Here is a 22,835-nt window from a genome sequence, read left to right as displayed (position 1 = left end):
AAAGTAACCTCTCTGCTCCAACTTGTGATTCCTGCTTATGTATTCCAGGATTGCATTGGCTATTTCGTCCATAGCGTCGTACTGGGAGCTCATGTTCAGCTGATGACCCCCAAATCTTTTTTCAGAGTCATTGCTTCCCAATAGAGGTAGTGACAAGTTCTGAGGTTCTGTGCTGGTTATCAGGTACATTAGCAAATGTGGCAGACATTCAGGCACCAACAGCGTAGAGCAGCTACCTACCAAGGTTGGCAAATCTGTCTTAAAGAGAAGCAGCAAACTGGGAATAAGATCAGGGCCGGCTCCAGGGTTTTTGCCACCCCAAGCGGTGCAAAAAAAAAAAAAAAAAAAAAAGCCGCGATCTGCGGCGACAATTCGGCAGGAGGTCCTTCGCTCCGAGCGGGAGTGAGAGACTGTCTGCCGAATTGCCACCGAATAGCTGGACGTGCCGCCCCTCTCCGGAGTGGCCGCCCCAAGCACCTGCTTGGCAAGCTGGTGCCTGGAGCCGGCCCTGAATAAGATCCCTGCAGCTTTTTCCATTAGGATGCTAGACTGGAGAGGTTCCTACTTCCTGACCTCTCACAGGGCAGGCAGCAAAGAGTCCGTTTGTAGCTGAATGTTAGGGGCCTGTGCTTTCAAAGAAGAATATCTCGAGTTCTGATCCTCTATGTATGCAAGTAGCTGATGCCCATGCTGTCTGACTGAATACTGTGCTGGATTTTTATTTCATTACAGTAGGGGATCACAGTAACGCTGTGTGGTGAACTACAAAGATGACAAGCTGACACCAGGCCAGATGGAAAGCTTTTTGGTACTGCATATTTTACACTGAGGCATCCAGGGGAAATGTTTCATGGAGCATAACTCCCTGCACGTTTGCGGTCTGTCCTTCACTCTTGTCTGTTCATAAACGAATCCAACATGTATATTTCATTACAGGTCTCTAAGAAGTACAGTGAGATTGATGAGTTTTACCAAAAGCTGACTGCCCACTACCCACAGGCATCTCTTCCACCATTACCCAGGAAAGCTCTGTTTGTCGGGGAATCTGATATCCGAGAACGAAGAGTGGTGTTCAATGACATCATGAGGCTCATCGCCAAAGATCTGGAACTAGCAACAAGTCCTGAATTACTGGAATTCTTAGGTAACTAAAATAATTATATTGCACACGCACGCATGCACGCGTACACAGACGCACACACACACACACACACACACACACACACACACACCTTTTAAAACGATATTAAGTCAAGCACTCAAAAGTTAGGAAATACTAGAATTAAGGTCTTCTGTGTAACCTTAATTCAGCCCCCCTTGTGCATATGCATTATGGTACAATCTTTAATGACATGATCACATGCTATTTTTTCCTTGCCTCATTCATTGCACAGGATGGACCTGCTCTGGAGATGAATGAGGGCTGCATATTGAAGGAGGCTATTGTCTACAGACCTTGCTTTGTTTGTTGCTGAAGTTGGAAGATGTGTAGTGAAAGAAGCAGGGGACTGCAGGAAGAGAAAGGATGGTCTCATGGTTCAGGCAGTTGAATGCTGCCCTGGAGAATTGGATTTTGCTCCTGCCCCTGCCGCAGGGTTCCTGTGTGATCTGGACAAGCCACTTAAAGCAGTCTTTTCACACTAATTGTGTGTTCCTCATTTTCTGGATGCCTGACTTGAGATACTGGGGTCTGATTTGTAGAAATGCAGAGCACTCACAGCTGCAACTGAAGTCAATGGGAGCTGTGCCATGAACATATAAAATGCTGTATAATGCTCTGAAAAACCGGGCCCTAGGCATCTCAGATTGGGCATCCAATATTAATGAACGGTTTGACTCTGATCTCTCTGTGCCTCAGTTCCCCATCTGTAAACGTAGACTTTCCTCGCATAGGTGTTGTGAAAATCAATTAATTAATGTTTGTGAAGCATGTGGATACTACAGTGATAAATGCCATAGGAAAGCCCATGAGGAAATTAATAATTCTGTCTTCATGGTAGGATTTGAACAGTGTGCAATAAATAAGGTCTGGGGCCACGCACTGAACAATGAGGAGAAAAGACAATATTGAATAGCTGCTCACGAAATGAATGAAGCAGAGGGTCCTGTGGAAAAAATAGGATGTGACCAAATAATTAAAGCCTGTATCATAATACATACTCATAAGGGGTTGCACAGGTAATCTTAATTCTGGCATTTCCTATCTATGGGGTGTTTGACATTGCAACCTTAATAATGTTCTTATAACACAGTATTTTTGTGTGTAATTTTCTAGGTTTTTTTAAAAAGGAAACTGGAAAAAATTAATTCCATCATGTGGCATCAGATTGACACCCACCTGGATTATCGGAAGAGTTGGAACCTTTACATCCACTGCACAGACATCTGCCACTTGAGCTAACAGAGTAATTGATAGCAGTGGTAGGCCCTTATCCTCTGTGTGGACCAGCACTAGAGGGGGATGCAACACTTTGCCAGAGGCTTTCACAGATATTTTCTGGCAGCAGAGGAATGATGAGACTTGGGAAGCTTGGGTTCCATTCCAGTGCATGCTCTAATGCAGGGGTTCCCAAACTTTTCTTATTGCGTATCTCCTTCCAGATTTACCAGCCGCCTGTGTACCTCTTCCCTTCTCATCACTGATACTTTGTGTGTTCTTCTCAACACTACCTGTCTTTAGCCATCTGTCCATATTTCACTGTTACATACAGATATATTTATAATGCAATGTACATAACCGAAATAAAACCCCTTGACTAAGTTCTGAGCTCAGTTAGACGGCAACTGAACCCACGCTGTACGGTGGTTGGAGATGAGGGCTGTGTATGTCAGCGTCTCTGAGTATCTGTGTGTTCTCACTGGTACATCTTGAAGTAAATTAACTACCATATTATATATAACAAATTCCCACAGAGTTTTAAAGCTGCATCTGAGTAGCCTATTATAAAAATGCAATAAATAAAATAATTAATAAATAAAATCCACCATTATACTGTTTCTCCCTTGTGCTCCCCAGAGATGTCTTGCGTACCCCCAGGGGTATGTGTACCACAGTTTGGGAACCTCTGTTCTAGTGGGCACAGTCTCTTCTACCCATTTTAGATTTTTATTTATGTGTGCGAATTGAAGAATTGTACCACATGCTGATCTCAACTTCATTTTTCATGCAGTCCAGGATTGTACTTTTAGTTTTCACTCTCTGATGGGGTTTGACCTGAGAGCAGTCCAGATATGTTAAGTCAGTATCAAGTATTTCAGATCTAGAGGTGCATATAATGGCATGTTAGTGGATAGGGGGAACTAACTCTCCAGTCCAGATTGCTGGATATAGTTGACAAAAGCTGATTGTAAAGCTAGGAACACATTCCCCAAGCCGAACTATTGGGAACAAGTGGAAGAAATTGACAAAAAAGTATGGCTGTGAGTTTAAATTGGCATGCTCAGTTCTTCGTGCATTATTGTTTTTTGCAGGGACAAAATCTACTAGTGTCATTGACTTGAAAGGTAAAAATGTTCCTGAGGAGGAGGAAGAAGATGAAGAAAATGAAGAGTTAGATTTCTTCAAAGAGGAGAGGACATCCGACATAATCCCTCGGTTTGGGTTAGTAAAAGATCAAGATGCCAGAAAAGAGGAGGAAGAGGAGGAAGAAGATGTAGATCCTCTTGGCATAATCCGGTATGACTGTCTTCTTCCTCTGTTTATGCCATTTTTACGTAGAGTATACGGGCCAGGTTTCACTTACACTATTGAAGTTGGAGTTGCAACAGTATAAACCCAGTGTGGAAGCATTTTTATTATGGTGTCCACGTGTGGGCTTTCCCGTTCTTCTTCCTGACTCCGAAGAGCTCATATGCTTCTAAGCATAAGCAACAGTATCTGGAGACTCTAAATAATTAAATCAAGACCTACTTAGGTAAACAAACCTAGATACCTACTTATCTTGTAATTCTAAGGCAATTATTTTCTTTATTTAAATCTGAAATCCCTCACTAATTCCCAAAACCACTTCTAAATTGCAACAGAAACCCTGCGGCTAAATTGGCTTACCTCTGTCGCCAGGATTTTCAGCAGTGACAACAGCAATATTGTGGATTGTCAGCAGTGCCCAACTTGAGATAATTTAAAGGATCTTGATATTCAGAAAATGCTAAGCACCCTCCTCTGAAAATCAGGCTCCTTTAAGGTGTGTCAAGTCAGACACCCAAAATCACCAGTTACTTCTGAAAATCTTGGCTTAGGACTTTAATACTGCTCTGAACTGGTTCCTCCCTAGGATGGCGACATGGTATGGACCTTTCCTTTTACCTCTCCCACTTAAATCTGAACATGATTTAACCTAAGGTCATTCCCGAGCCTGGGTCTCCCACGCTGCGGTCGGGCCAAGCAGAAATGTTTAATTCTGGAAGCATATTTTAGAGCTCATTGCCACTATTAGAACAAGTTGCAATTACTAACTTTCAGACATTGTTCTTTTTACTTAGTGTATTTCATTCCTTGCTTGTCATTGGAATATTTTAACTGTTACTCATTTAGCAATTGAACAGGTTCTTTGCCAAGTATCCAAATTATTTCTTGTTTTTTTTTAAAGATGGATTTTTTAAAAATGGTTAAATTACTGTTTACAATGAGACTCTAGGTATAGCAATACTTCCCACAAAATGATCCCCAGCTGGTGAACTTACAAAAGAAGCTGTCCTTTTTTGGACAGGAAAATGATCTTTTGAGTTAGAAAATGTATTGCTGGATTTCCCACTTACACCAAAGATAAGCTGCAAAGAATTCACAGTGCCAAAACAAACAAGAAGTTTGCTTTTCTGTTCTGCGGTGGTTTGACTTGTGTCTAAAAGTCTGAATCTTTGGATCTCTTTAGTGTATTGAGGGATGACCAGATCTGGCACTTAATCCCCATTTAGCTTCCTGTTCAACACTTCCTACCAAAGCAACATTCTTACTGAAATCAGTGGAGTTTTGCCTAAGTAAGAGCAAATAAGGCACTTAAAAATATGTACTCCATTACAGTGGGAATCTCTGCATCGTTGATTAATTTTTTTAAAAATCAAATGCTTTGAACAGTAAACTCAAGTTTAACAGGTGGCTGTTCTGGCATCCAGCTAATCTGGTTCTTTTTTTAAAAAAAAAAGTTGTGCACAAAGCACCAATATTAAGGGTGTTACAAAAGCCAGAAATTTAAAGTTGAAATGATCAGCCTGAATCTGATCTTACGCTGCTGTTGCACTGGTGTAACCCCACCAGCTTCAGTGGAAGTAACTCCCATTTTACACCAAGGAAATGGAGATCAGAACCAGGCCTCATGTCTTGAGCAGCTCCTTTTGTGCCTGCATTGCTGATCTTGTGCTATATATCTTTATTTATTATTATTATTTATTTGTATTACTGTGGTACTTAGAAGCCCAGGACCCCATTGTGCAAAGCACTGTACAAAAACATAAATAGGTGCTGAACCCTGGCTTCAGGCACTCTGCCATAATTAAATTTCACAGTAACATCTCAAATAAAATGGCCTGGTTTTTACCACTATAAAATATATAAATACCAGCCATTTACTCCCCTCCCCCACAGCAAATAACATCTGTACATGTTGATAGCCTGTAGATACCTTTTACAATCTCCCACTGTTCTGGGTCTCCTGTGAATGAACTATGTAAGGTCAGTCCCTGAGATGAAGGCAGATCTTTAGCCTTAACTCTGGAGTTTTCTGCCCCTTGTTGGTTGTAATGTTTTATCTGCACGTGTGAATGTAAAGGTCCAGTTGGCTCTGGAGCAGTTATGGTCTATAGTGTAAATGTACAAGTTACTTTTTCAGAGGTGGATTTTGCAAACTTCCTAGAGAACACTGGCTTCTTCATATATTAGGGGAAATTATCATAGAACTGGAAGGGACCTCAAGAGGTCATCTAGTCCAGTCCCCTGCACTCAAGGCAGGACTAAGTATTATCTAGACCAGTGGTTCCCAAACTTGTTCCACCGCTTGTGCAGGGAAAGCCCCTGGTGGGCCGGGCCAGTTTGTTTACCTGCCGCGTCTGCAGGTTCGGCTGATTGCGGCTCCCAGTGGCCACGGGTCGCTGCTCCAGGCCAATGGGAGATAGTACAGCCCAGCTCAGGGGTCCCCTGCTCAGTGTACGCTGCGCTGGGTCTGGCCCATCGACTCCGAGTCCGCGCTGCCCTCAAGGCAGTGCTGCTGCCCCCCGCTGGGAGCCCCCCACCACTGGGATCCACTCCCTCTCTTCCCTCCACCTGGCTACGCCACTGGCATTCTTATGTCTGTCATATGGGTCTGCTCTCTGTCTCCAGTGGAGTCTGATAGGGGTCTGCTCTCTGCAGGTATGCAGGCAACAGATGATTTTAGAATTTTTTACCTTTCTTTCCTGATGCAAGGGGGAGTGTTTCTGAGGGACCAAAATTGGACATGTCTCAATTTTGGTCCCTCAGAAACACTCCCCCTTGCATTCTCCCCCCTCTTCCTCCCCCTCCCCCCTATGAATTCACAGTTGTATTTGGTCCTAGGTTAGCAGTTTCTTATGGGTCTTTGGTAGGGTGACCATATTTTCCCAAAGGGAAAACAGGACACCCCCAGGCTGGCCCAAGCCCTCCCTGAGTTCCCCAGCCCCCATGCTCTTGGGCTAGCCCAAGCCATCCCGTCGCCTGCAAGTGACCCCCCCCCCCCCCCCCCCCCCCCCCCCCCCCCCTCCCGCCGGGGTGGGTGGTCCGAGCCCCCCGTCACCTGCCTGCAGGGCTGGTGGTCCGAGCCACCCCCCCCCATCACATGCCCGCGCGTGGGGCTGCCTGAGGCCCCCCATGTAGGGCAGACTGGCCAGCCTGATCTGCTCTTCCTAGCCCTCCCTCCAGTGCAGGGCTGGCATTGTCATGACCCACCACGTTCCTCCACACCCCACTAGGGGTCCCACGTGCGGCGGGGGGCTGGTAGGCTGTGAGGTGAAACGCTGCTCACAGCCTGCTCCCACTGCCCCCTCCGCCCGGGGGAGCAGGGAGCACAGCAGGTGCATGGAGGAGGAAGGGCACGCCTGGCTTCTCCCTCATGCAAGGTGGGAGCTGATGGCAGCGAAGCTGGAGTGCTGCCCAGGAGGGTGGCGGGGCAGGTGCAGCAGCAGGAACAGGGGGAGTGGTGGAGCCTGGGCTGCTCCTGGCCGTGCTGTCACTGCCCATCCCTGGCACTGGTGCTGCTGCTGCCGCTGGAGAAGGCTGCAAGGGAGATTCTGTCGCGGGCGTGCGCTGGCGAGAGCAAAGGGGGGTGGCAGGGCCGCTTGCTGCCCCCCACTGCTGGCTCTGTGCTGCGATCCCAGAAAATACGGGACAATTTGCCCATATTTAACAAAAAGTCAGGATATCTGGAAGAATGCTTAAATACGGGACTGTCCCATTAAAAACAGGACATCTGGTCACCCTAGTCTTTGGGCCCTGGCTAGCAAGGTGTATGATCTCTCCTCTGAATCCAGTTGAACTCTCCCACATCAGCAACGACCCTGCTGCTCTGTCCCATTCCCTTCTGCCAGGGCACTATCATTAGGAACTGGGGCCAAGGCAGCAAGGAAAGGGGAAGGCCCATGTTACAAGGTGGTTGTTTAAATGTCCTTTGGACAAGAAAAACAAGCAAAGGAGAACTCCTTTCAAATGCTGTATTTCCCTAGCGGGCAGTTGTAGGGCAGTATGCACGTCCAGCTGCGAAGCCTTTAGAGTTCTAAACAGGCAGATCTTTATTTGCTGTCAAGGGTTGAGTCACCAGTGAAGGTCGCAAACCATGCTTGGACATCACTGCTGCCAAGTGACACACATATTTGTGCTGATTCCAATCCAGTTGCTGTCGGAACTGCAACTTACAAACCCCATTAAACAACCCTTCCGTTCCTCCTGTCCATTCACTCCTCTTGTGAAACATCTTAGGGCAACAACCTCAAGAGATTTTCAAATTGGAGACAGTGGCTTGGTGCCATACCTCTTTTTTTTAACTGTGGCGTGTGTATTGCTGATCCGGAGAGGGGCTGAGCCACTCCCCTTTAAGCCAGCTTCCTTTGGCTTTATTTGGAGCCTCAGTTCTCAGCCTCATGGGATCAGTTCTAAAAAATCTTTGATTAAATGGTTTTTTGGATAGCCTCCCCTGCTGTTTTTAAACGTCTGACATAGCATTTCTGTTCCCTTTCAAACCTAATAGATAGGAGCATGGGAGAGGTGCTCTCATTCCTCTAGGAATTTTATTGCTATAGTTTATCTGTATGTCTGTTGATACAGCTTGATCTGTATTTTAGCTGTGTTCATTTCTTGGATACCCCCTTGATTCAGATCCCGTCATGGGCTTCCCCTTTCCTTCTGCATCAAAACTGAGGTCCTTAAAGGCTTTCCACAGCCTGACTCCCACCTGTTTCATCACCTTCTGTTCCTTATTTGTCTTTCTTTGCTATGTAACTTTTTGCCCCCATTATGGACTCCTCCCACCAGGGGTGGCTCTATGTATTTTGCCGCCCCAAGCATGGCAGTCAGGCGGCTTTCGGCGGCATGCCTGCGGGAGGTCCACTGGTAACGCGGATTCGGCGGCATGCCTGCGGGAGGTCGCCAGTCCCGCAGGCATGCCGCGGAAGGCAGCTTGAGTGCCGCCCTCACGGTGACTGGCAGGCCGCCCCCCGCGGCTTGCTGCCCCAGGCATGCGCTTGGTGCGCTGGTGCCTGGAGCCGCCCCTGCCTCCCACTGTTCGTTTCCCTGTCGCCTCCTAGGCCTGGATCCCACTCCCTGACGCGGTCTGTCATTCTTGTACATCGTCCCTGCTTTAATACGCTTTGTCCAAGAGACCTATAAACCCTCTGGGGGAGGACAGTGTAGATATAAGATATAATAGAAGTATCGAAGTTGGAATTTGTTGCAATAGGTACCTCTGCTTTTGAAAGATTGCCATGAGATCTTCAGTGGATCTTTTTCCTTGTTTAATATTTTAACATAATAAACAATAAAATTTGCCACACACTTTCTGTGTATATAAGGGTGGGGGTGGGAAGATTATTTAAAAACAAACAAGCAAAGCCTGCTTCAGAACAAAACAGAGTTGAGCTAATAAGCCACATGCTAAACCCCATGGCGCCCTCACTCCACTTCTGGCACTGCTTCATCACTCGTTAATTGCTGCAAGAGTCAGAAAGGGATTTTTCCTGTCCAAGCGGAGCATGATGTAATTGGTGTGGAGTGCTATACAGGGGGACTGGATGGCTCAGGAAGTGGGTCATGGGTTATAGATAGGGCCCTACCAAATTCACGTCTGTGAAAAATGCGTCATGGACCGTGAAATCTGGTCTCCTCCCATGAAAGCGGGTCTTTTGTGTGCTTTTACTCTGTACTCTACAGATTTCACAGGGGAGACCAGTGTTTCTCAAATAAGAGGTGCTGACCCAAAAGGGAGTTGTAGGGGGTGGGGAGGTTGCAAGGTTATTTTAGGGGGGTGTCAGTATTACCATCCTTACTTCTGTGCTGACTTCAGAGCTGGGGGGCTGGAGAAAGACGGCTGCTGACTGAGGGCCCAGCTCTACAGGCTGCAGCGCAGAAGTAAGGGTAGCAGTACCGCAACCCCCCCCCTACAATAACCTTGCGACCCTCCCCTCACAACTCCTTTTTGGGTCAGGACCCTACAATTACAACACCGTGACATTTCAGATTTAAATAGCTGAAATCACGACATTAACAATTTTAAAAATCCTATAACTGTGAAATTGACCAAAGGGGATCCTGAATTTGGTAGGGTCCTAGTTATAGAACCTTTCCTCTGTGGGTCCTCTCAAACAGTGTTGCTGTGTGGATGTGCTGAAGAACCAACCATCTTCTGTAACTCATGCTCCCTGTAATGGTTTCTTCCTCAGTATAAATATGCTTCCTGAAGGTCACAGCTCAAGTCTGGTTAGGTACTTGGATTTGAATTTGGGAGTTCCTGACTCCCACTCCCATGTTCCATCCACTGCTGCTCATTCAGGATATCAAATTTGGCAGCCAAATGCAAAAAGAAAAATAGTGAATAAGCATTCTGAATTGGATGCCACAGCTCTCAAATTGGCATTGAGGTGCTAACCATGTAGCAAAATGTCTGCTCTATGATAATTTAGGAACCTAAAATTGGTCTCTGTGTATTCCTTTTTTTCAGATATAATTAATTGTTTTCCTATTCCTTGGACAAATTTCAGTTTTTCCTCTGTCAGTGAGGGACCAATATCGGAGCAAGCTTTTAGCAGGGGCACATTCTGCTGCTGCTTGTGCATCTCTTGATCTATTGTTAAATTTCTGGTTATAAAAGATCCTCTGGTCATTATTTCCCAGGCTCTGGGGAGAATTGCTGTTGTACTCTTAAGCAGTTGCCATATTTTAGCACAGCAGTATGTGCATTTCATAGATGGATAGAGTTATTCCAAATTTATGTATATAATTAAAGTTTGTAAAGCACTTCAAGATCCTTTGGGAAAGAATTTAAGTAGATTATTTTTAGTATGCTTCATTTTCCTTCTGATTAGACCCCGGAATATATTTGGTAGTGCTTATAAATAGGTTATATAAACACAAAAATTACTTTCTCATCCCAGAGGATTACAAAGAGCTATGCAAATTTAAACGGCACTCTGTATAGCGTGATCTCTTCATCCATAATAAAAATGCAGCTACCTCTGGGGTAAAACTCAGTGATTGTTTACTACTTTATAGCACCACCACATTGCAGCCTAGGAAAATAAGTGGAGAATACCTTATCCAAGGGAAATGCTGGGAGAATTGTAGGTAGATGTAATAGAAGTATCTAAGTTGGAATTTGCTGCAGTAGGTACCTCTGCTTTTGAAAAAATTGCCATGAGATCTTCAGTGGATCCTATTCCTTGTTTGTAATATTTTAATATATAAAACAATAACATTTGCCACCCACTTTATGTATAGAAGAATTGCAGAGAACCAAATAACACCAGTTAATAAAACTGCAATAATATTGCTACTAGTTTGAACAGACTATTAAATAATTTCTATAATCCTTTTGGCAAACCTCTCTGTTGTTGTTTTCCCTCGTTCTATGTTTCTTTCTTTTTATTTAACAATAATATAGACAGTCACCTGTAGCCATGTAGAACAAAACATAACATGAAAGTCAAGCATAAGCTACAGAAAACAGCCTTGCAAGCATAGAGGACAAGCCTTAGGCTAACTGATGTAAATATGTAGAAAGCAGCAGATTCCTTAAAAGCTGTGCAGGGTAATTTCACAGCTAAACAAAATCCAAAGTCCCTTTATACTCCAGCTTTGTTATGAGAGCCAAGCATGATGTAATTGGGCAGCTTTTAAACATGTTTTGTCTCATGGGCTTTAGCATAATGGGTTGACTCAAGCCCTCAATTAGAATTTTTAAAAAAGCATTACCTCATTGATTAGCCTGATGTCTGTACTGAGCCTCAGGAAATGTTTAATCAATAGATCTAGGGAACTGCTTTCTAGCGGAGACAAATTGCTAATAGGGGGTGAATTTCAGTTACCTGTTGTTTTCTATTTAATGAGTTTAAATGAATCATTTGCTTTGAAAGAAGCCTGTTTGTGGGAGTGAATGTTCCTTCAGTTTAAATCCCTGTGGCAAATCTTGCATCCCCATCCATCTGAACAATTAAGCGCCCAACCCAACAGACTGAACGTTGGTTCTATGGTCTCCTGGAACAACATACTTGCTACAAAGATATTTATCCTATTTTAAAGGCCCAAAGAATTGGCCATTGCAAAATGATTTTTGGGAGCAAACCATAAAACATTTCCAGAAGTGCCATTAATTGTCTGGTATAACTATACAGTTATTAGCTGGTGCAAATTAAAGCCGCCTAGGATCAGATTCTCCTGTGGTAATTGGATTGATCTGTAGTCTGGTAACACACTGTGGAACTTTTCCCATCTAGACTGCCAGCTCAAGGAGGAAGAATGGCCTTGTAAAAGTACAGAGCTTAAAGTACAAACTGGGAATTGGCACATCTAGGTTCTGCTCCTGGATCTGGCATAGGGTGATCTTGGGTAAGTCATTTAACAGCTGTATGCCTTGGTTTCCCAATGGGAAAACAGAGGTTAATACTTACTTTGTAGGTGGGTTTGTGAGGCTGAATTCAGCTCTGCCAAAAGCTTTGCGATCCTGTAATGGAAGGCACTCTAGAAATGCAAAATCAAATCCAGGCTGTTATTAACGACGATGAAGGGCATTGAAGTTCATGGGAATCTTTCCATTAACTTCAGTGGGTTTTGGATCAACCTCCAAATGGTTTTTCACGTTGAGCGGAATATCTAAAACGGACGGCCAGCCTCTGTCCAGATCCTAGTAGACGGGTGTGACTGTCATTGAAAACCACTGCAGCCATGACGAACACCCCTGTGGCAGTCTCAGGAGAGAGGACAAGGACTGATCATGTGTGAAGCAAGTTCAGGATTGAGGAAGCTTGCCTAGCAGCAGGCGGTGCTAGATGTCCTCCTATGACAGGACGGGACTCACCACTGCGGCGCCTCCTGCTGGCTGTCCTGGGGATTAGCTATGTACACCAGTGTGCCCTCTTCTGGTGATGTCTCGCCACCATCGCTTCTGCTCCAGAGACCCACGTCACTCCCAGGACTGCAGCGTCTTGTTCGGGACACAGCCCTCTGGGTGTGCCACACTCTGTGTTCCCTCCCTCTTCCAGGGGACAGTATCGCAGTCCCTCAGTCCAGCCACTTCCTCAGTGGCAAGTGGGAGTTGGGACCCAGGCCTGCCCACTACTCCAGGTCCTGGCCCAGGGACCCTGCAGATGGCCGCTGCTTGCAGTGCCCCCTCCAACTGCTCAGTAGATTTCCCTGGGCCTCTTCCCCGCAGCCCCAGCACCCTCTTTCCCTTAGGGCCTTAGCCTGCAAATGTCTGCAGCCCACCAGGAGCTGCCTTTAGCTCCCTGGGTCTCTGCCTGCAGCACTGCTCTGTCCAGGGTGCTTGCTGCCTTCAGCCTGTAAGGCAGCCAGTCCACCTCCCTCCTCAAGCTCCAGGGAGTGACTGAATCTGCTCTGTTCTGCAGTCCTTCTTATATGGGCCAGCCCGGCCCTGATTGGCTGCTCCTCTCGGATTGGCTGCCTCCTATGCAGCCTCCCAAGGGCTCTATTACCCCCTTAGAGCCCAGTGTGCGGCAGGCGACCCATCACACCTCCCAGTAGTTCAAGATGTTTCGTGGGCACTAAAAGGAAAAATAAGTACATAAATGAAAAAGTCCCCAGGTGGAATTTTAAGGCTTTTATTCTAACATTTGATTAACTATAGGCTGGGAACACAGTGTTTGGTAGGACTTAGGACAAGAAGCAGTGGACCAAGTGCACAGATTGAAATCATTTGCTAAAATCCCTCACATAAATAACTAAATTCTTGAAACAACAGTCCATTTATTTGAATCTGTACTAGGTTTGCTACCTCCAGTGCTGCTTTCCCTCGCAACTCTGCAGTTAGCCAAACATGGTAGCTAAACTGGTTGGAGCAGCCAAGCAAAGAGACGATTTCCAAACTGATTCTGTGCCCTCCTTTGTTGGTCTGCAAATATTTTTGTCTGGAATAGTGTTTACTTAGAGAGTCTTGAAAGCTTCCTTGAACACACAGCACTGCCTCTTGACCTCACAATAACTTTACAAGATTATCTCAATCCATTTGCTAAAGAGGTCTTGTTTTTCAGTTCTGTGAGAGGTTTGCTGCTTGGCTATACTTCTAGCATGGGCCGGACCTGAGTGTAATGAGCTTGTCATAGAAGTTCTTGCTCGAGTACCACTTGAAAATGAGGTTTAAGCTCCTAAATCAGTTAGGCATTGTAATGCTGAGCACAAGTAATGCCTAGATACCTTTTAAGAATCTAGGCCTTGAGGTCTAAATCCAGCTCCAACTGAGTCTTTCCATTTATTTCAAGGGCAATTAGATTTGACCCTCTATTGTTGTTATTTATTACTTGTATTCCAGTAATACTTAGTGGCCGGGGTCCCACTGTGCTAGGCTCTGTACAAATATTATAAACAAGCAGTCCCTTCCCAAAAGAGTTTACAGTTTAGTTTATGAATTAAGTAGAGAGGAGGACAGGTGGTCCAGTGTGTGCAGGGGGCACTAACCTGGGACTCTGGAGAACTGGTTTTAGAGCTGGATGGAGAAAGATAATTCCATTTCATGGAGGATTTTGCTATTTTGTATTTACAAAAAAAAAAAATTAAATTCTCTGCAAAAGGGGATGGAAGCCGTGGGGTCCCCGACTTGAGGGCAATCTGCTCCAGAGCTGCAGATCCTGGCAGCCTGGGCTCCTCAGTCTGGGCTGCTGAGAAGCCAGGCAAGCAAGCTAGCAGGAAACCAGCCAGCTTCCCATAAGAACCTTGGCTAGTTTCTAGAGAAACTTTGTCTAAATCAAACCATCTCTGTTGAATGTTTTGATTTCAGTAGGCCAGTCCATTGAAAAACTGCGTAGTTAGTATTTCCAACCAGTTCTAACTGGTTTCAATTCTCTGCTCTGTCACAGACTTCCTGTGTGACCGTGGGCAAGTCACTTAGCCCCTCTGTACCTCAGTTCTTGTCATGGGGTTGGCACCCCACACAAGGCCTGAAGGGGTTAAGGTGGCTAGGTGGGCCAATTAACTGCCTAGGCTGCACCTGGAGGAGGAGCCATGGGGCAAGGACTAATTAGAGATGAGGCTTATCTGGACAGGAAGAGGAGGGACCTGTATAAAGCCCAGCAGCTGAGGGCAGATGGGAGAGTGAGGCTGTGGTCACTTTCAGGGTTAGAGAGAAGGCAAGGTAGGAAACAGCCCAGTGATATAGCAGTAAGGTTCGGGACTGTGCAGACCTTGGCTGCTTGTTGTAGGGTCTTTGGGCTGGAACCCAGTGTAAAGAGTGGGCCTGGGTTCCCCTGCCAGGCACTGCCGAAGTGGCACCATTAAGTGGGGGAGCGAATGAGAAGACTGCCTAGGTCAGTGGGTCGTAAGACACTTTGGTATCCCAGAAAGGAAGGACTACGGTGACTTGGCCAGAGAGCCAAGCCACAGAGGGGGTAAAGCCGAGCCCTGAGAGAGTGAGACACAGAGAGAGTGACAGAGTCCAACTGCAAGAAGGGGCATCGGCCAGGCAGAGCTAATCCCAAAACCTGGCCAGAAGGAGGCACTACAGCTGTGAGTAGGGCACCCTGTGACAGTTCCCCAGGTGTAAAATGGGGACAGTACGTTCCTACCTCCCAGGGATGCTCTGAGGATAAATACATCAAAGCCTGAGGCACTCAGATGCTACGATAATGGGGTCAGATGCGGAGGTAAGATAGATAGAAGTGGTAATCATTTAAATTTATGTGGGGAAGTTTGAATTTTGATCAGAAACACTTCAGCTTACGGATCTGGATATGGAAATTTTGTTGATTTTTTAGCAGAAGTTCATATAATTTACCCTGAATTAATGACATGGCAAGAATAACTGCTAAAGCAAAAACTAAATGGTGTAGAATTGTTTTTTACATCTTTGCTCTTTTTGTCATCAGCATTTATTCCAAGTAAGGTTGGTTCATTACATCAGGGTAGAATAATCATGTACTTTCTTTACTGCACAGGGCCTTTCGTCCAAAGGATTGCCAGGCATTTTATGAACATTAGTTAATTTATAGCACCGATGTGAGTAACAGTAGACAAGTGTTATTGGGCCAGATTTTCCACTGATGTAAATTTGCATTGGCTGTACTGGCTGGGCACCAAGTTATACCAGCTGAGGATCTCGCCCATTATCTCAGTTTTGCAGGTGAGTAAACTGAGGCACTGAAAGGTCAAACTACTTGCCCAAGTTCACACACTGAGTCAGCAGCAAGGAGCTCTTCCTGAGCAGGCCCATACACAGCCGCAGGCCTCTTTCCACCTCACTCCCCAGTGCAGAGATCGCTTGGGATTCAAATGTTTGAGGTTTGTACCTGTGGGTCCATGAAAACCTATTGGTGCTCCCTGTCCCTGTTGCATCTACTCCCTCCTCTCCCCCCCAAAATCCTTATCCCCAAATGAAGGAAAGGGGGAGGGGGGAGCCAGCAGTGAGAGACCATAGCACACCATCAGTTAGCTATGTGGGAGCAAGGGGAAAGTCCTGTAATAAATCATACGGCTGTTGTATAAAATAATAATTCTCTGGGCATATGGAACCATAGAGGCCTTGCTGAGCTGATCTGTCTCCAGTCTCTGCAACGCGCTGCTGGAATAGCAAGAGATACTGCACATTATCTGATCCTGCGGAGGTTATTGTCGATAGAAAATATGTTTAGAAATTGTGTTTTAGGAACTGTGCCATGAAAAATAGGCATAGCATAAAATACACCCCACAGCTGTTCCTTTCTGATGTGTTAAACAAAGCTCTGTGTGGGCTCTGTTGGAGCTAAGATGGAACTTTTTTGCTTTTCCCTTCCCAGAGTGTGACTTCTTCCTATCCAGATTTATTATTTGATTATACAGTAGGAATTGATCTATAGAGAGGACAATAAATCTATTCTGACTTTGAGAGGTTAATTACAAACTATACTGTGGATATTCATTTTTCTTTTTGAAAGCAGTATGATTACTATATATGCCCTTTTTAACCATGGTTTTGATCTTTTCACGTTAAACTGAGACTCCTGCCTGGGACTTGATGGTTCTGAGCCATCAGGAAAGGGATGCAGAGCCCATTATGTTAACACTGTATGTTTGAAGCTAGTCCAGGCCCAGTGACAGATATTCATTACAAAGTACCATAGCAGGTTACACACTTAGCAGAAGAGAGGCCAAGCGGCTGAAGCACACTTACTCCTAAAGTGGTCCATTCTGGTTAGCACTGAGAAAGCTGGTGGAGCAGTATGGGAAGTTTGTACTGTCTGTGCCAATGAGGTATCTGTTCAATGAATAAATAAGACACAGTCTCTGGGTCTGTCCTTTGGGTGTTTTACAACCATGCTAAATTAACTTTAAAAATACTAGTCTGCTTTGGAAAGCACCAATAATATATTGCAGCTGGAGCACACAACACACCTGGGAGGTAGGTCATGCTATTGTTATTGTAGAGGTGAGCAACAGTCACCAAGATAGTGACCTGTCCAAGGTCTCACAGGAGTCCGTGGTGGAGCTGGGAGTCTGATGACTAGACAGACATTTTGAGACTATTGTGTTATGCTCTGTCAAGGGGGTTGAAGGTTGGGTTCAGACTTCAGACGCACTTAGGCCTGAGTTCAGCAAAATGCTTAACTATAAGCATGTGCTTAAGTGCTTTGCTGAACAGGGATGAACTTAAATACGTATTTAAAGGCCTTAATGCTGGTGAAGACTGGGCCCTGTTGTACATGTCATTCACTTTGTAATAAAAGTTGCTGTTTGCAGCACTCTGTCATCAGTACTAACCCTTCTGTGGAGGCAATGATGGTGCCTCACTCGTTACCTGGAGAAAAGGTGGGCACAATGGCCAACTGGAGAGAGGAAGCAAGGAGGCTAGTCTAGTAGCATCAGTCCTGGCTGGAGAATGGAGTACTACCATAACCCATTACATTGTGGAGCACTGGCATTTGGCTCTCATTCTTAGGGCTTATCTACACAGGGTATTCATGGAGAAGTTAGTGTGAAATTGCTAGGATGTGAATTTAAAACACAGTGGATATTCCGACTAAGTCTCCATGTGGACACTCATTCCACACTTAGTGCCTTTGTGCAGTTTAGGTTGAATTATTCTTCATTTAAAGGCCTGATCTTGCCAGATGCAGAGGGCAAACAGAATTTCACCAAACAGGATCCGATGACTCCATTAGCAGCCAATTATCCAACTATTGTGATTCCATATCCAAACCTCATGTGCCCATGTCCTGAAATTATTTACATGCAAAATGCAAAGGTTTGTGGGTTGAGAAGTGTCGGAGTCACGTATATATGAATCTAATTCTAAAAGCAATGAGTCAGTGAGTTGTGTTGACTATCTCTGCCAAGAAAGGAAAATGATAAACTGTCCTCCCCGCATGGGCAGAGTTAAGGAGGGTGGGTGCCTGGCTTGAGAAGTGTCGATTTATCTCTGTATTTCCTCAGTTTTGAACATGTGAGGGAGGCTTTTTCCCCTCTAACATGAATTGTTGCATCTATACATACAATCTTAATGAAGTCTTTTGTGTGAGAAATAGAATTTTATTCTTGCATTGGTTTTATTCATGACATTAGGGGCCCACATACAAATTATTTCTAGGATCCATTGCACGGATATTCATTTTTTTAAGTCCTCACTTTTGAAAAGCTGTTAAATTCACATTACAAAAGCAGATTGTTCAGATGATCTCTTGGCTGGCAGGGAGCCAGTAGTCGGTGACCAACCACCAGTGTGTGCTGTTCTGTCTACATTCACACCATCACTTAGCTCCTACAGTGTTCCGGTGTGTCTTGCTTTATGTTGTTTCCTGCGGAGCCATTGCTTGGTTTTGGCAATTGGTTCATTTTATCTAGTGACACAGCAGGCAAAACAATAAAGAAGAAAACTGACCCATCTGAAGAGTATGTGGTTGAGGCGAGGGCAGGGAAGACCAGTCTAAGCCAGGCGCTTCCTGGGGCCATATCATCAACTAGTCAAGGTATTATACCTTTAAAATGGTGTAATTTTGTCTACATATACTACCTAGCTGTTGCTGGAATCTGTCCATTGCCTTAGTAACCAGCATTTGTCTTGCTTACACCACATCTCAGTAGCTTGTTATAACAGGTATATCAGGGGAAGTTTTAGACTGGAGCATCCCTTGTACTTTGCCAGAGGTCTCTCTTAGGACGGGGGTGGGACTGTGTATATACCAGGACCAGAGGAGTGGATATCTTGAGATGAGACATGCCAAACCCACGAAAAAAACCCTCAGAAATTGGGTTTGTTTTGGGCTTAATTGGCTTGTGAGTTGCTTGTTGGCTAGTTTTTTGCTTGTAGCTTGTTGCCTCTCTCTTTTTTTTTTTTTATTTTGTTTTGATTGGCTCCCAGCAAGCAGGGGCAAGGGGGGGAGAGAGTCAGGTGTGCACAGTGGGCCCACCACAGTCCCAGACTGCACGCTGGGGGGATCTAGTCACATAGAGCGTTGGGGTTCTTAGGGATTGGCTTGTTTTGGCCTTGTTTTGAAATGGGATTTGCTTGATTTTTGGCTTATTGTGAAAGTCGGGGTGCTTATTTACCACGTGAAAGTTGGCAACTGTGCTTGAGACATAATTTTCCAAGGAACCTCGAAGGCTAGAGTGAGGGTTGGGGCTGGGGGAGTAGAAGGAAACGGGCCCTTTTCTTCTAGGCTTCTCCGTCCACTTTGTACACACAAAATCAGAGATCTTCCCATGTCCCTGGTTCTCGTGTCTGCTCAGCATTTGGATGCAGTAGTGATGGAGCACACTTCGCAGCGAATTCAGTTGAGGCGGCAACACAGTGGAAATCTTGTCTCTTATGCCAATGAGCACAGCGAGTAATGGAGGGCCTGACTGGCATGTGCAGCAGGATCCACTGTGGACTGCCAGGAGATGAAGTGCACTGGATGATTAGGCAGCATGAAATTAAACCCCTGCAAAGCAGTTTCTAAATGATTAAGAGCCGCTCTTCGGTAAGAATAGCATCCTGTATTTAGGGCTTGATGTTCAGAGGTGTTGGATTCCTGCAGCGCCTATTGCTTTCACTTAGAATTGTAGGTATTCAGCACTTCTGAAAATCAGGCCCTGGGTTAATTTCACATTCAAATAAATTCCTTGATTGAGTGGTTCTGAAAAATTATTCAAATATGACTCTAAACTAGAAACAACTGTTACCAGTTTTTCACTATTTCATTGTTCAAGGAACGGGTCACTAACGCCAGAAATGATTGCTGTTTGCATTCATCGTTGTTAATTTTTAGAAGCTGTAGTAATCCTACTCACTGATATTAAAGGTTTCATTAAATTTGATACCATAAATGCGCACACGTGGAGACCTCTGAATTTCAGATTTTCCCAACCATAATCACATTTTCCAGCAGCGATATGTGACGTACAAAGTGAAATCTAAAGAGGTGCCAGGCAGAGCCAAGTCAGAGAGAGATTGCCCTATGTTTAGATTAATATATTACTATAAGCTGTTTATTTGTGGAACCTTGTTCTCTCTTTTTGTGTCTGCTGCTCTGAACCTCTCCAGTACACAGTAAATACACATTTATTAGGTGAGGCGTTTTACATTCTCTCCATATCAACTTAATTGACACAGATCATAAAGCGGCTCAGGGCATTTAAAAGAGGAGGACATATAAAGCGTAAGGTTGGTTGGATTTCATTACGTTAGTCACTCCTATTTCCTTGTATATTCTTTTTTTTTTTTTTATGGTTAGATATGTATACAGCATGTGCACAGTGCTTTGCAGATGTGAGATGCAGACCTTGCTCAAGAGTTTACTGTCTAAAGGCCCACACCTGGAACAGTTAGTGATGGATGCTAAATCTGTGTTTGGGATTAAAAGATTTGTGAATAACTCCTGTGTAGGGTTGGGCCTACAGCTGGTTGGGAATTTTTTTTGATGAAACAGCTTTTCATCAGAAAATGCCAGCTCATAGAAAATGAGACTTTTTGCAGGAAAGAGTCTGTTTTGTTGAAGCTTTCATCTGGAAGGTTTCTCGGATCCAGGGTGGAATTTTTGGTCAGAGAGAGAGACAGAGACCCCAGAAAACCAATAGCTAAGTGTTAAGGCACTCACCTGGGATGTGGGGAATCCAAGGTCGGGTCTCTACTCTGCCTTATTCAGAGGAGGGACTTGAACCAGCTGCAGAGGGGCACCAAGAAGGCTACATCTGTAGTGGCTTTGGCCACAACAGCATCCCTGCCGCCCAGAGAAGGTGGACCGAGAGGTTTTGTTCTCCTGCCTCATAAGGTAAGAACAAGGGTTTGGACATATTCAGTATACTACGTCAGACTTTATGTCAGTTACCTTTATCAACCAAATTTGTAATCTCATTAAAAAAACAATATCATGTTTGTCTGACAAGACTTATTTTCCATAAAACCATGCTGATTGGTATTAATTATGGGACCATCCTCTTAATTCTTTACTGATTGCATCCCTTATCAGCCTTTCCATGATTTTATCCAGGATTGATATTAGGCTAACCAGTGTAAAGAAACCCATGTTGTCCCATTTAACCTTAAAAAGAACAGGAGTACTTGTGGCACCTTAGAGACTAACAAATTTATTAGAGCATAAGCTTTCGTGGGCTACAACCCACTTCTTCGGATGCATATAGAGTGAAACATTGAGGAGATATATATACACACATACAGAGAGCATGAACAGGTGGGAGTTGTCTTACCAACTCTGAGAGGCCAATTAAGTAAGAGAAAAAAAACTTTTGAAGTGATAATCAAGATAGCCCAGTACAGACAGTTTGATAAGAAGCAAGTGTGAGAGTACTTACAAGGGGAGATAGATTCAATGTTTGTAATGGCTCAGCCATTTCCAATCCCTGTTTAACCCTGAGTTGATTGTATCTAGTTTGCATATCAATTCCAGCTCAGCAGTCTCTCGTTGGAGTCTGTTTTTGAAGTTTTTCTGTTTTAAGATAGCCACCCGCAGGTCTGTCATAGAATGGCCAGACAGGTTAAAGTGTTCTCCCACTGGTTTTTGAGTATTATGATTCCTGATGTCAGATTTGTGTCCATTAATTCTTTTGCGTAGAGACTGTCCGGTTTGGCCAATGTACATGGCAGAGGGGCATTGCTGGCACATGATGGCATATATCACATTGGTAGATGTGCAGGTGAACGAGCCCCTGATGGTATGGCTGATGTGATTAGGCCCTATGATGGTGTCACTTGAATAGATATGTGGACAGAGTTGGCATCGGGCTTTGTTACAAGGATAGGTTCCAGGGTCAGTGTTTTTGTTCAGTGATGTGTGGTTGCTGGTGAGTATTTGCTTTAGGTTGGGGGGTTGTCTGTAAGCGAGGACAGGTCTGTCTCCCAAGATCTGTAAGCGAGAGTGGCATGGCTGATTCCAGCTCTATTAGCATTGGAACCTGTAAGCTGATGAAAGAGGTGCAGAGAGCCAAAGTGCAAGTATTTGCTCAGCCTTTGTGCAGAGAGGTCATCACATAGTGTGAAGAAATATGCACAGTGCTCAGCATTTCTGCCTGAACTGTGAGCACTGCTGTGTAGGGAGAAGTGGATGTGTGATAGGACAGGGCTGAGCATAGGGGCTTAAGTGCTTTCCAAGAAATGTAAATGATATGGGCAAGAGCCATTTTTAGGAGTGTCCATTAATCCTACTGCCAATCAGATGCAGTGTCTTATTCAAATAACCTTCAGGTACCGGATACCAAGGTGATGAGTGTAATGTAGATCGATGAGCTCCTTGAAGGAGAAATTAATAACTGAGGCAACCCTGGGGTCCAGACATAGAAATACTTCTGAAGGTTCCCAAGGATGGCAGAGCCTGCCCAAAAGTGTGTGGGGGGGCAGGGTCCAAGCGCCCCATCTCTTCCGCCCAAGGCCCCGCCCATGGCCAAGCTGCAAGCTGGGGGGCGGGGGTGTCAAGAGCAGCCCCTGGACCGTGTCCTCACCCTACGGGCCCCCTGCCCAGGGCAAGTGGAGGTTCCACAGCGCGGCTCCCCACTGCTGCCTGCGCGGCTCTTACCATGGACGGGCTGCGGGCACCCCAGCCAGAGCCGGGACCAGGTAAGAGCCACGGGCAGCTGTGGGGAGCTGTGGCTCCTCCTTTTCTGGGCAGGGGGAGGAGTCAGAGACATTGCCTGGCTGGGGGAGGGCTCAGAGGGAAGAGGAAGGGTGGAGCACCTGCCGAACCAGGCCCATCCACTTTCAAAAAGTGGGAGGGCC

At 45.2% G+C, this 22,835-nt stretch overlaps 1 protein-coding gene across 1 annotated transcript in view; it reads left to right on the top strand.

Moving 5' to 3' along the window:
* Positions 1 to 22,835, top strand: part of HS1BP3 (HCLS1 binding protein 3) — a 67,912-nt gene that overhangs the window by 22,115 nt on the left and 22,962 nt on the right. The window contains exons 3-4 of the mRNA XM_024200601.2: positions 937 to 1,144; positions 3,472 to 3,676. Of these exons, the coding sequence (XP_024056369.1) occupies positions 937 to 1,144; positions 3,472 to 3,676 (413 nt within the window). The remainder of the gene's footprint in view (positions 1 to 936; positions 1,145 to 3,471; positions 3,677 to 22,835) is intronic.

This window comes from Terrapene carolina, unplaced genomic scaffold (assembly GCF_002925995.2).
Source record: "Terrapene carolina triunguis isolate 2854851 unplaced genomic scaffold, T_m_triunguis-2.0 Scaffold42, whole genome shotgun sequence".
NCBI lineage: Eukaryota > Metazoa > Chordata > Testudines > Emydidae > Terrapene > Terrapene triunguis.
The sequence above is the reverse complement of the archived record's forward strand: the minus strand, read 5'-3'. Positions and strand labels throughout refer to the sequence as shown.